The sequence below is a fragment of the Littorina saxatilis genome, linkage group LG11 (assembly GCF_037325665.1).
Source record: "Littorina saxatilis isolate snail1 linkage group LG11, US_GU_Lsax_2.0, whole genome shotgun sequence".
In the NCBI taxonomy this organism is placed as follows: Eukaryota; Metazoa; Mollusca; class Gastropoda; order Littorinimorpha; family Littorinidae; genus Littorina; species Littorina saxatilis.
Window position 1 is genome coordinate 26,511,577 of NC_090255.1, and position 12,061 is coordinate 26,523,637.

Genomic DNA, 12,061 nt, shown 5'->3' on the forward strand with positions numbered 1-12,061 from the left:
TGTCCTCCCCAGCACCGAGATGATCTGTTGCAACAGAAGAAGAAAACAATTTGTAATACTCTACAACAAAACAGATTCGTGTGAATACCCAGTACGATATTTCACTTTATCGTAACTGATTGGTTTGAATACCCAGTATTATTTCACAATTATCATAACGGAATAGTTTGAATACCCAGTATTATTTCACAATTAGTCGTAACTGGTGGCATGGACCTACCGATCTTTGAATGGCAAGCAATATTTACAAACACTTCTGACCAAATTAAAGGAAAGCCAACAATGCAAAGCATTTTCATCAAAACACTGAACAGTAGCAGACGATTCAAGGGGCCTCACTCCACATTCCATTTTCAAGTTGTTCCTTTTCATTGTTATGGGTGGGGCAAGGGGAGGATGTAAACAAACAACACTGCTTATTCTTTCACCCTTGGGAATAAAAAGAGTGAGTATGAGTCCACACACAAATCCCTATCGAGTACCTAACCTATTTGTTTTAGCATTGTTACATTTAACAAACTTTTTGTGTGTGTATGCCTAATATATATATATGTCTTTGATATTGCAACAACACATGGTACTGATTCAACAAAATTTGTGAAACACTCAATGTTTACCCAGTCATTGTCTAATGCTCTGACTTGAGTTATCTCTATGCATGCATTATTGTTCTTTGGGCACTCCCCCGATTTCATTTATTCCGCCATGCTCACGTTCTCTCTAACTATATTCCTTTTATTTGTTTCCCATTTCGTGAGTGTTCTTGTTAAATCAGTATCCTCTTCTTTATATTTATATTTCTTCTTATTATGTACATACGTTTTCCTGTCGTTGTAAATAACCATTGCCCCCCCACCCCCCCTTCTTTTATACTCCAAGTGGGTCGTGAGATTAAAATTGAATTGAATTGAAACTACATTCACTGGAACTTGCATCACAGTTGATCTTGGTACACACCTTTTGAGGACTCACGTAGCACCTGGGAACATTTCCTTTCCCAGAAACGAACTTCGTCATGTGACGGAAGTGCCTATCAAAACTATCCGTATTGAATGGCACCGTCACAGACAGCCTTGTCCTGCAGCCCATATTGCCATCTGGCGTTGGTCGTGGCTCGCCAAGGTTGTCAAAGACCGCTTGCTGCAGGAGCCGCAGATAATAGTCATCATCTGCAGGCAACGCAGCAACCCAGTCTCCGGCAGCAAGACTGCTGCTGTGCGGGTTTGCCCGGTTAAGGGCCAGGTAGGCTGCAAGTCCTGGGTTGTGTTCCAGCGACACCCAGGAGTTCTTTCCCTCCCACTCCTTCCCCTTCCACTTGGCGAGCACCTCCTCATCTCCGTTGGGGCCAGTCCTGGAGTCCAATACGTCTTCGATCTCCCATTCTTTCTGAAAGGCAACACATATTTCCATATTTCAGCAAAACATATGAAGTTACCTGCCCATGTAACTTGATGTATTTTTTTCATTGAACTTTAATAAGTACAGATGTCTACCAATCGTTTGCATGCATGCCATGTTTGTAATATTCTACTGTTTTAGTGGTTCTTAGTGGTTCAATTTTCTTCTTCTCATAACTTATGTGCTTGAGTATAAATGAAAATAATGTTTTCCTATGTTGTACTTTACTCGTGCTAAGTAGAAATGATGATTGATGCCTGTAAGTGGACTAAGACGCATGTAGTTTTTGTAGGTATTGTAGTTTTTTATCATGGGTTTTATGAATTTTCTTCTCTTACTCTTTTATAATTATTAATTAATGACCTATATGTGCTGATGACCAATTTAATTTCCTTTGTTGGATCAATAAAATGTTATGAGTTATGAGTTATGTGATGTTGATTTGTCTGCATTGATGTCTTGATACTGACGGCGCAACTCGTGGCGCCCTTGACTTATTGAAGAACCAACATTATATATATATATGCTATTGAGAACTCTACATCTCCGTCTGGTGTATGTCTCAGAGCGAGTGTGCATGTAAGATGCCTATTGCGTGTCATCTATGTCTCAGTGTCTGCCTGGCATCCGTATCCTGTCTCTCAACTCTCTTCCTATTCTCATGTCCGAGTGTGCATACGTGTTGATTGTTGTACGTGGATGCATGTCAACACGCATCTCGCATTAGCATCTTGCTCTTCCGCTCTGTTTCTACTCTCAGCTATCTTTCCATGACTATACACTCACACGAATCTTGCAAGCAAGCTCAGGGACAGAATGGCTCTCTATCACAATCGCAACAACCAATTCTCAGGGTTCAAACCCCATGCACGTAGGGAACTAGGCTCGTTGGTATCGGTGCGCTTGGACTACCCACGCCCACCCACACCAGGGTAGCCACGTTCAAGATAGATCTCACATGCCAAGCGAGTAAGCAAATCCCCAGGCTCAGCATGCCATTATGATCGTTTGATTGGTTGGACGACTGTTTGATTAAACATATGGTTGACGGTATTACCTCCTTTGGTTGAATCGTCCCATTTGATGGTCGGATTGTTAGATCGATCGATTGAGCAAGCCAAAGGGGCACATGGGACTTTTAAAGTTTTATCCAAAAATACATCATACACTGATACAGTGGTGAAATGATCACCGTGTACATGTTTACATACAATTATTCTACTATAGTTTTGTGGATGTTTCCCGTGCTGTTACTCTCAGTCAAGATGTTTGGAACAGACTGGCATCTGATTCACCAAATCCATGGGCCCAAAGATCTACATTCTGAATTTGTAATTACCTCGGGAAGTCGATGTAAGTTTCTCTTCCGGTCTAAGTCCTCGCCAGTGTCCCATTCGTCACCATTATATTTACGGTTCAGCTTTCGCTGTCGCTTCATCTGAAAAAAAGAACAGTTTTGAAAGGCTTATTTTTTCTCTTTTATTAAAATGCTGTTTAACTTTAAACAACAATCAAGTTAATCAGTTAATCAAAAATTATGCCATACCAAATTGTACATCATCATACCACACTGATTGTCAAGTACTCAGCAAACCAGACTGCCTAAAAGTACAAGATTGAAGGTTCTCAACACAATAGCATCTGACTCTTGAGTTCATAGTGTTACGTACTGGTCAGTGATACAAAAGGAATATTATAACCAAGTTCAGTCGTGTGACAAAATGATAAACAAAACCCACCGTGGCCAGTGGGTATGTATCTATAGATCCCCGCATCATTAGATCCCCACACCCATAGATCCCCACATCATTAGATCCCCACATCACTTGATCCCCACATCGATGGATCCCCATACAAATTCACATATTTTGGCATCGAAAGATCCCTGCATCATTAGATCCCCGCATCGATAGATCCCATTAGTATGCGTGTGTGTGTGTTTACTCGTGTGTTTGTTTGTCAGTGTTTACGCATGTACATGAGTGTGTCAAATGTGTGCGTGTGACTTGCGTTTACATTTAGATGATAAGCAAAAACACATCAACCCAAACTACTCTCAAATGGCGCGAAAAATCACACACTTTAATCTCTCTTTCAGAGATTACAAGCGCATAGTGCTTTTAGTTATGCGCTATAGAAATCTCCTTAATAAATAAAATAAATAAATAAATTACAAAGCAGGTTGCTATAGGAGCACAAAAACGTCACTAAGTGATAAGCTGATGACGTCATTTGTCTTGTTGGATTAGATAAAATCAAACAGTGTACAATAGAATGATAAAGTGACATCATCCAGTTCTTGGCCCTCTAAAAGAGTCCAATGGACGATCCTGAACCATTAACATTTCATTTTAGTCGCAACACACCTCTATATCATAATTGAGAAAAAAAACTTGCTCAGTCGCCCGATCGGCACCCAATCAATATAATTGTCGACCAATCAATCAACACTCACCCAATCAGTTGATTGATCGATTCAAGCAATTAGGCTTGCTGCCACATGGGATGCAGACGACATACACATCATGTACTCAGCATGCACTAGGTGGGGTTGGGCCCGACTCAGTCAGCGACTTGTCTTACCCAGGTAAGACCCCCAAAATGTCCCAAGAGAAATCAAGGGATAATAACTGAACTAAACTAAAAAACATGGGTGACAAACTGACAATGACATGTTATGACTAAACCTGCAGGAATGTTGTCACTGTCAGTCACAAATATATATCAATAAAAACGAATCAATGAACTGTGTACAAACTGTCTGTGCAAATTGGTCAGGGATCTATCGATGCGGGGATCTATCGGTGCGGGGATCTAACGATACGGGGATCTAACGAATATGACCCCGTGGCCTCAACTGAACACACTGCACTTCACTTCATTGAGGCCATTTGTCGATTTGAGGCCGATTTTGTCATCCGTCTATGCTAATAAACCGACCATGCATGGTAATCATTAACACACTGATTACCTGTAAGTACTCACAATCATGTCGATCTTCATAATGTATTGCTGCAAAGTTGACTTGAAACTGATCACGAAGCCGCGGCCGTAAAACGGTACTGACTGCGAACTGAGAAGATGCGGAAGATGCAGGCGTGGTACACACCGGAAGAAGACAATTGCCAGCCTAGAGATTACAAAATAATGTGTTTCCAAATCTGCCCGGGACACCGATAAACTGGTCGTTTATGCAAAGTTATCAGTGTATAAAGTTTAAAATAAGAACTTCACTTTCAGAAAACCATTCCATTGCCAAGAGAATGTAAATAAGCAACAATGTTTTAGCCGGAAATAACTCAAGTTGAATACACAGGATGTAAACAACACCATGACGACTGTCGGCGCTGAATTCGAAATACGATAATGTCTCCTTCAAAATCAGTTAAACTACTTTCAGAGAAAGAATGTTTGCAGGTTAATTTAAAAGAAAATAAAAGAACAAAAATGTATGCTCATCTGTAAGTTAGGCCGATTGTACTGTGACACGTTTATAGTATAATCATAAGATTAAGGATTCGACTGACGGTCACTCGGGTTTATCATCATCTCAAAGTTTATAAAACAGACTTGAAGAATAAACAATTATAAATTTACAACAACAACAACAAAAGTTACAATTACAGCTAAATTATCGTTGGAATACTGTATTATGTTAAGTGCTCAGTTTGCCTACATCTTCACACTCAAATACATACAAGGGATTGACTCGGTTATAAAACTGTACAAGTCCGAGTCTGTATATTTGCCTGCAATGCTGGGAACGGCTGAAAGGGGTTGTACAACGATTCTATGCTATTTCTGCGAGCGGGACTCGGCAGGGCTGAGTGGGTGCGTGCCAGTCATTAATCTCCCAGCAGCCGGCAATCGGGGTCAAATTCGACAGCTGCAGTTTTCCAAGCTGGCTAGACGCTATAGAGGATTTGGCGGCCTTATGTAACTATATCTCAAGATCTGGACTCCAAATGTGATCGGCGATCAAAAAGAAGAACTAGATTATAAAAGTTGGCCAAAAAATTATTGCAACAAATTTCAAACCCAAATTAAAGCATTAATTCCTGTGTCATTTAATTGAAACTGTATATGCCAGTTAAGACCGTTCACTTAACCTTCAGGATCACCTTTTGGATTAAATATTTCTTTTACAGGGATCACGTGACCGCCGCTCAAGTAAGTGTACCCTCAAAATCGACCAGACAAAAACGGAAGAGTCGAATGAAAAAAATTGACAAGAAATCACAATTGGCAAATCAAAGGAATAGCATAGCACGCGAAATACGCAAGGTAGCAAAACAAAACAATCTATTCAGGGTAGATAATTGGTTTTACTTTCTTCTCGTATGTCAAAATTGCAAAATTTTGCCTGGTATTGTGATTTCTTGTCAATTTTTCATTCGGCTCTTCCGTTTTTGTCTGGTCGATTTTGAGGGTACCCTTATACTTGAGCGGCGGTCAACGTGATTCCTGTAAAAGAAATATTTAATCCAAAAGGTGATCCTGGAGGTCAAGTGAACGGTCTTAACTGGCATATACAGTTTTAATGAAATGACACGGGGATTAATGCTTTAATTTGGGTTTGAAATTTGTTGCAATAATTTTTTGGCCAAGTTTAGTTTTGTTGCCGAAGTTTTGCCAGGCCTTCAATGCGCCAGAAACATGCAAATATACAACCAAACGAACGAACTAACAAACATACAGTGCTACACACAAACTAACAAACAAAAAAGCAGAAGTAAGCATAAAGACGGCAACACTATATTTATCGAAGAACAAAATTACAACATTATTTTTATCACCAGCTCAACATGTAGAGGTTTCCAGCACATGTATGACTTTCATAACAGTTTTCAACAATGTCCAATGCACTTCTGTTTTAAATGACGGAGCACAGTTTGCCGAATAAGAACGATAATGAAACCTACATGATTATTCAAATACTATTTTTAAACATTATCTGTAATAAGCCAAACTTCGAATGACGTTATAAACACAATTATTCTAACTTTCTCAAACAGATGACGAAAAAAAGAAGCATTTCCGTGGAATGTGTTAAAAAAAAGGCGGTATACCCTGTAAAATATTCATGCCTGCTCCCCATTAGAGTTCAGTTACACATCCTTCTTGAAACAGGCGTTAGGTCATACACTTATTAATACACAAGAAAGCACTGACGTCCATTAACTAACTTACTATAACGTTCTCTCAGACGCCGGTTTTTCTCAGCTTCGAAGCAGTACGAGCATGTGAAGCAAAAAAACCCCAATCAGAACATATTTGTCCAAAAACCTAAGTCACTTTCAGTCATTTTCGCACTCAGCTTGGCGGCATCAAGAGTATATGAAGAAAGCCCAAAGAGCTCAGTAACATTGTCTTTGACGTTTTTTCCTCAACTTCGAAGCATCACGAATTTAAGAAGGAAACCCGGTAACACATTCGTCCAAGAACTAAGCAGTATTATCGACGTCGTTTGACCTTCTCCACCCCAAGGGGGACAAGGCTGATGAGCCCCATGAAGAGAGTCCTCTCCCTTGAGGGGTTGAGGTCAAAATCGAAAAATGACAACCTCATTAAGAACTTAGTAGCATACTCTCAATACTTTCCATACATGCGCTGTGTAACGTCAAAAGTTATCTTCCACGGACGGTCCTTTTTGCGGCTTCCCTGGCTACACGACGGTGACATGACACGTGTTCAGAAGAACGCAGAAGAAGAAGCAGCAAGGATCTAGGAAGGAAACCCAGTCACATATTCGTCCAGAAACTGGTCCACGTCCGTGACCTTCTCCACCCCAAGGGGGACAAGGCTGATGAGCCCCATGAAGAGAGTCCTCTCCCTTGGCAGAACCTTCCCCTCCCACTCCTTGAAGTTGGCTTCCTTCAGGCTGGTGGTGGGTTTCAACAGCCTCGTCATCTCCACAATGGCGCCCTTCATCTGATGCTTTAGCTCTCGCTGCTTCTCGGTCTCGCAGCGCTCGGGAATCAGCAGCAGCGGAAGGTAGATGTTGGCTTCCGCGTGCGCCAGCATCGTGCGCACGAGCTCCAGGGTGGAGAGGTATTTTCTGACGTGCTCCATACCGGCTGGGCTGGTTCCCATGGCAACGGTCATGGTGGTGGAGAACTCCTTGAGGTTTGGCAGACGGTCAATCTTCTGGGGCAGCGAGCGCTTGACCACCAGGAGGAACTCGGACAGGTGGCGGTCAAACTCGGCCTCCGCGTCGTGCAGCTCCTGTAGCTTGGGTCCCTGCTGTTTCTGCGCCTCTCTCACCTGCTGGAGTAGTCCCATGTCTCGCGCTGTGTGGACAGAGAAGGAATCTTTGAAACAGAAAAAGTAAAACTTGAAAACCCCGAAAAGGGATTTCTAGTACGTGTTTTCGGCTTCTAGCGCGTATAGGACGCAGGGACGCGCACTTTGGGGAGCTCTGTCCCTGAGCTGCTGTTTCTGGACCTCTATCACCTGCTGGAGCAGTCCCATATCCCGTGCTGTGGACAGAGAAGAAGTCTTTGAAACAAACACAAAGCCATACTTGAAAACACTCCGCAAAGGGTCCGTACTGTTTCTGGACCTCTATCACCTGCTGGAGCAGTCCCATATCCCGCGCTATTGACAGAGAAGAAGTCTTTGAAACAAACACAAAGCCATACTTGAAAACACTCCGCAAAGGGTCCGTACTGTTTCTGGGCCTCTCTCAACTGGTGGAGTAGCCCCATGTCCGTGGACAAAGCCCGGACTGTCTTTGAAACAAGTAAACCAAACAAGCGAACAAGGAAACAAACACAAGCAAACGAATATTTGTCGTCCGGCGTCAGTACTGAGCTGTTCGGGGATGCGTCTTCCAACAAGTCTGTTAGTAGGCGAGTCGATCTGACTGCCAGTCTTATACATTTGTAAGTCAGTCATGACGACGGCCTTGCGGTTGAGGCGTCAAGTGTAGAAGGTTCGAGGTTCGCCAGGTAGGTTAAGGGTGGAGATTTTTCGAAGAAGAGTAATAACATGTCTCAGTTTTGACAAATCTTGGAATATATCTTTACTGCCACCTAGCTAGCCACACTGAGAGAGATAGACAGAGAGACACATGATCAAGGAGCTAATCATGATAATTAAAAAAAAAAACTACAACAACCCGGATTTACTGTCGTTCGACACACATTATGCACATGTAACTATACACACAAAACTTACGTCTGGTGTGAACATCAACCCGTGTCCCCTCCTTCGCCATCTTTTTCAGTTCGTCCCGACATTCCTCAAACTCATCCAGCCACAGGCGCACGCGCAGAGTCAACTTTCGCACTCTAAGGGCCTTAAGCATGGCTTTGTCGGCGAAGATGGCCTGGAAGAGAGGAGAGAGTTGCTTCCCTTCATGCAGTTTCCACACATCTATGAGGTCCGCCAGGTTGTCGAAAGTCACTGCGAGAGTTGATCCTGCAAGTAAAAAGAATATTCATGAATGATTTGGTTTATAAATCAATTGATCACCCCCTCTCCCCCTTCCCCCACCCGCAGATTGAAATTTAAAGATTTAGGATTCATTTCTTCAGCAACAATTCACAAACAAACAAAAACAAACAGACAGACAGACCGACAGACACACCGACAGACAGACAGGCACACATACACACATATAGACAGGCACACAGTAGGTAAACAGGTAGATATATACGCAGATAGCCATACAGACATCCTCTATTGGCAAACCACTTGCGGACCGTCAAAATATGCACGCATTTGAAATGTTTTACCCAAGAATTGAAATAATCAAAAGTGTTATAGAAAAATAAACTCAATCACCCATGCAGTCCACGACGGTGTTCATAATTGACCTCATCATTGAATCTCACCTTTTCGGAATTCTTCAAGGATAACGCCCCGGAATTGACCTCTCCTCTCCAGCTCGCCTTTGACCTTGACAAGGTCACGCTTGCTCACTTCCTCTCCCAGCTTATCTATCATCTCGATACGCATGAGGTGCTCGGAGCCGTACGCATGCGCGTTCTCCGGCACTGCATCGTCCACATCAACATAGACACCAATCTCGCCTGTTGGAGAGAAACAATGTCTTTTGTCAGATTTTGGTGATGTTTACAGGTGCTAAGAAGCAAATGGACGTTAGCACTCTAAATATAAGACAATAACAATACTAAATGTGAGTCATGTGGAACCAAGCTCCTGTCGCCTGGGAGAATAAGAAGCACTAACATGAAAAATTGATTTTCATCCTCAAAAAAGATGATCGTCGCAAGCTCATAATTATGTTCCCGATTCTCAAAGGCACTTAGTCTATTTCTGTAACGTTGATGTAAACGACAAACTAAAGAACCAGCTTTTATTCTTGATCGGATTCTCCTTAGATCGAGACGGTCTTTTTTTTTTTGTGCCGTTTATAGGGACAGGAAGTTTGAGCACAGAGCTTTGGTAGTCATGATGCTTCATAGATAAAAATGTCCACCAAAATACCCGTGTGACCTGGAATAATAGGCCGTGAAAGGTGGATGCAGCGCCTAAAGGCAGTCGATCTACTGGCCGATGTGAATGCGTGATATATTGTGTAAAATATTCCATCTCACGCGGCATTAATAGGTAACATGCGTCTTGAGTCGCCTTGTGTGGTGAGATACGTGCGCGATATAAATCCTCGTAAATAAATAAATAAATAGTCTTACTGTTGTCGAACCTCCTCCCTCCCTCCTTATTGATTTTATATTTCCTAGTAAGTATGTGCCATACTTACCACCCCGCCCCCCCCCCTCCCCCGTTTCTTTCTCTGTTTCTTCAAGGACCAATTTTCCCCCAGAAAGAACAGTTGTGTTTCCTAAATCTAGAACTTTCTATCCTGTTCCCCTGTCCACCCTCCAGCATGTGAATTGCAGTTCACAGCCAGGATTAAGTCTTTAAACTTCAAGTCAAAAGAAAAAATAATGTTCTGAAAAGTGTATGCTCGCTGTTCTGACCAAGCAAGTTAGGGGGTAATACACACATAGTGCTCGTGCATAAATCCCCCCACCCCCCAGACACAGACACCATCTCCCACCCCATCCCCCATCCGCCTTTCTACATATAATACGGTTCCCCAAACCGGCCATTCTCCCTCCTTGTATGAAGACCAGGGCTGAAATACACGATCCAAAAGAGGGTGCCACCCACACGGGAGGAAACAAACCGCGGGTTCTGATTCGTTGAAATCACAACACATCTCAGTTTCAACCAATCCTTCTCTGCGGTACGTTTGGGTGGTAACTTGGTCGTGCACCTCGGCCCTTCCCTTCCCCAACAAGCACCGCATGTGAGCCACAACCCCCCGCGGGTTAGGGGGAAGAATTTACCCGATGCTCCCCAGCATGTCGTAAGAGGCGACTAACGGATTCTGTTTCTCCTTTTACCCTTGTTAAGTGTTTCTTGTATAGAATATAGTCAATTTTTGTAAAGATTTTAGTCAAGCAGTATGTAAGAAATGTTAAGTCCTTTGTACTGGAAACTTGCATTCTCCCAGTAAGGTAATATATTGTACTACGTTGCAAGCCCCTGGAGCACATTTTTGATTAGTGCTTTTGTGAACAAGAAACAATTGACAAGTGGCTTTATCCCATCTCCCCCCTTTCCCCGTCGCGATATAACCTTCGTGGTTGAAAACGACGTTAAACACCAAATAAAGAAAGAAAGATGTGAGCCACATATCGGCCCCGCGTGCTATATAATATTGCAGGCTCATGTCGTGTGGGGCCGAGTTAGCCGATCTGGGTCCCATATGGCTAGCATCTGGGGTAATGGTGATGGAGAACTGCCGCCCACACCCACCCCATATCTTCCTCACATACATCCTACGTCGTCGACGACAGGCCTCCAGATCCTGTGCTTTTGCGTCTATGGCAGGGTCCATATATATATAAAACAAGTCGCGTATGGCGAAAATACAACATTTAGTCAAGCTCAGTCGAACTCACAGAATGAAACTGAACGCACTGCATTTTTTCCCCAAGACCGTACACTCGTAGCATCGTATGTCCATCGCTCGTGGTAAAGGCAGTGAAATTGACAATCCAGAAAAGCGTGGTAGCGGTTGCGCTGAGGAGGATATAGCACGCTTTTCTGTATCTCTATTCTTTTTAACTTTCTGAGCGTGTTTTTAATCCAAACATATCATATCTATATGTTTTTGGAATCAGGAACCGACAAGGAATAAGATGAAATTGGTTTTAAATCGATTTCGGAAATTTAATTTTAACCATAAGTTTTATATTTTTAATTTCCAGGGCTTGTTTTTAATCTGAATATAACATATTTATATGTTTTTGGAATCAGAAAATGATGACAAATAAGATGAAATTGTTTTTGGATCGTTTTATAAAAATATAATTTTAATTACAATTTTCAGATTTTTAATGACCAAAGTCATTAATTAATTTTTAAGCCTCCAAGCTAAAATGCAATACCAAAGTCCGGCCTTCGTCGAAGATTGCTTGGCCAAAATTTCAATCAATTTTTATTGAAAAATGAGGGTGTGACTGTGCGCCTCAACTTGTACAAAAAGCCGGATATGACGTCATCAAAGACATTTATAAAAAAAATGAGAAAAAAAGTCTGGGGATATCATACCCAGGAACTCTCATGTAAAATGTCATAAAGATCGGTCCAGTAGTTTACTCTGAATCGCTCTACACACACACAC

At 42.2% G+C, this 12,061-nt stretch overlaps 1 protein-coding gene across 1 annotated transcript; it reads right to left on the minus strand.

Annotated features, from left to right (window-relative positions):
• Positions 1-5,341: 5,341 nt before the first annotated feature.
• On the minus strand, positions 5,342-11,272 carry LOC138979519 (uncharacterized). The gene is made up of 4 exons (XM_070352229.1): positions 11,218-11,272; positions 9,237-9,434; positions 8,578-8,820; positions 5,342-7,688 (listed from the first exon to the last, which is right to left on the minus strand). The coding sequence occupies exons 1-4, from the start codon at positions 11,270-11,272 to the stop codon at positions 7,123-7,125; spliced, it is 1,062 nt and encodes a 353-aa protein (XP_070208330.1). The 3' UTR covers positions 5,342-7,122.
• Positions 11,273-12,061: the final 789 nt, after the last annotated feature.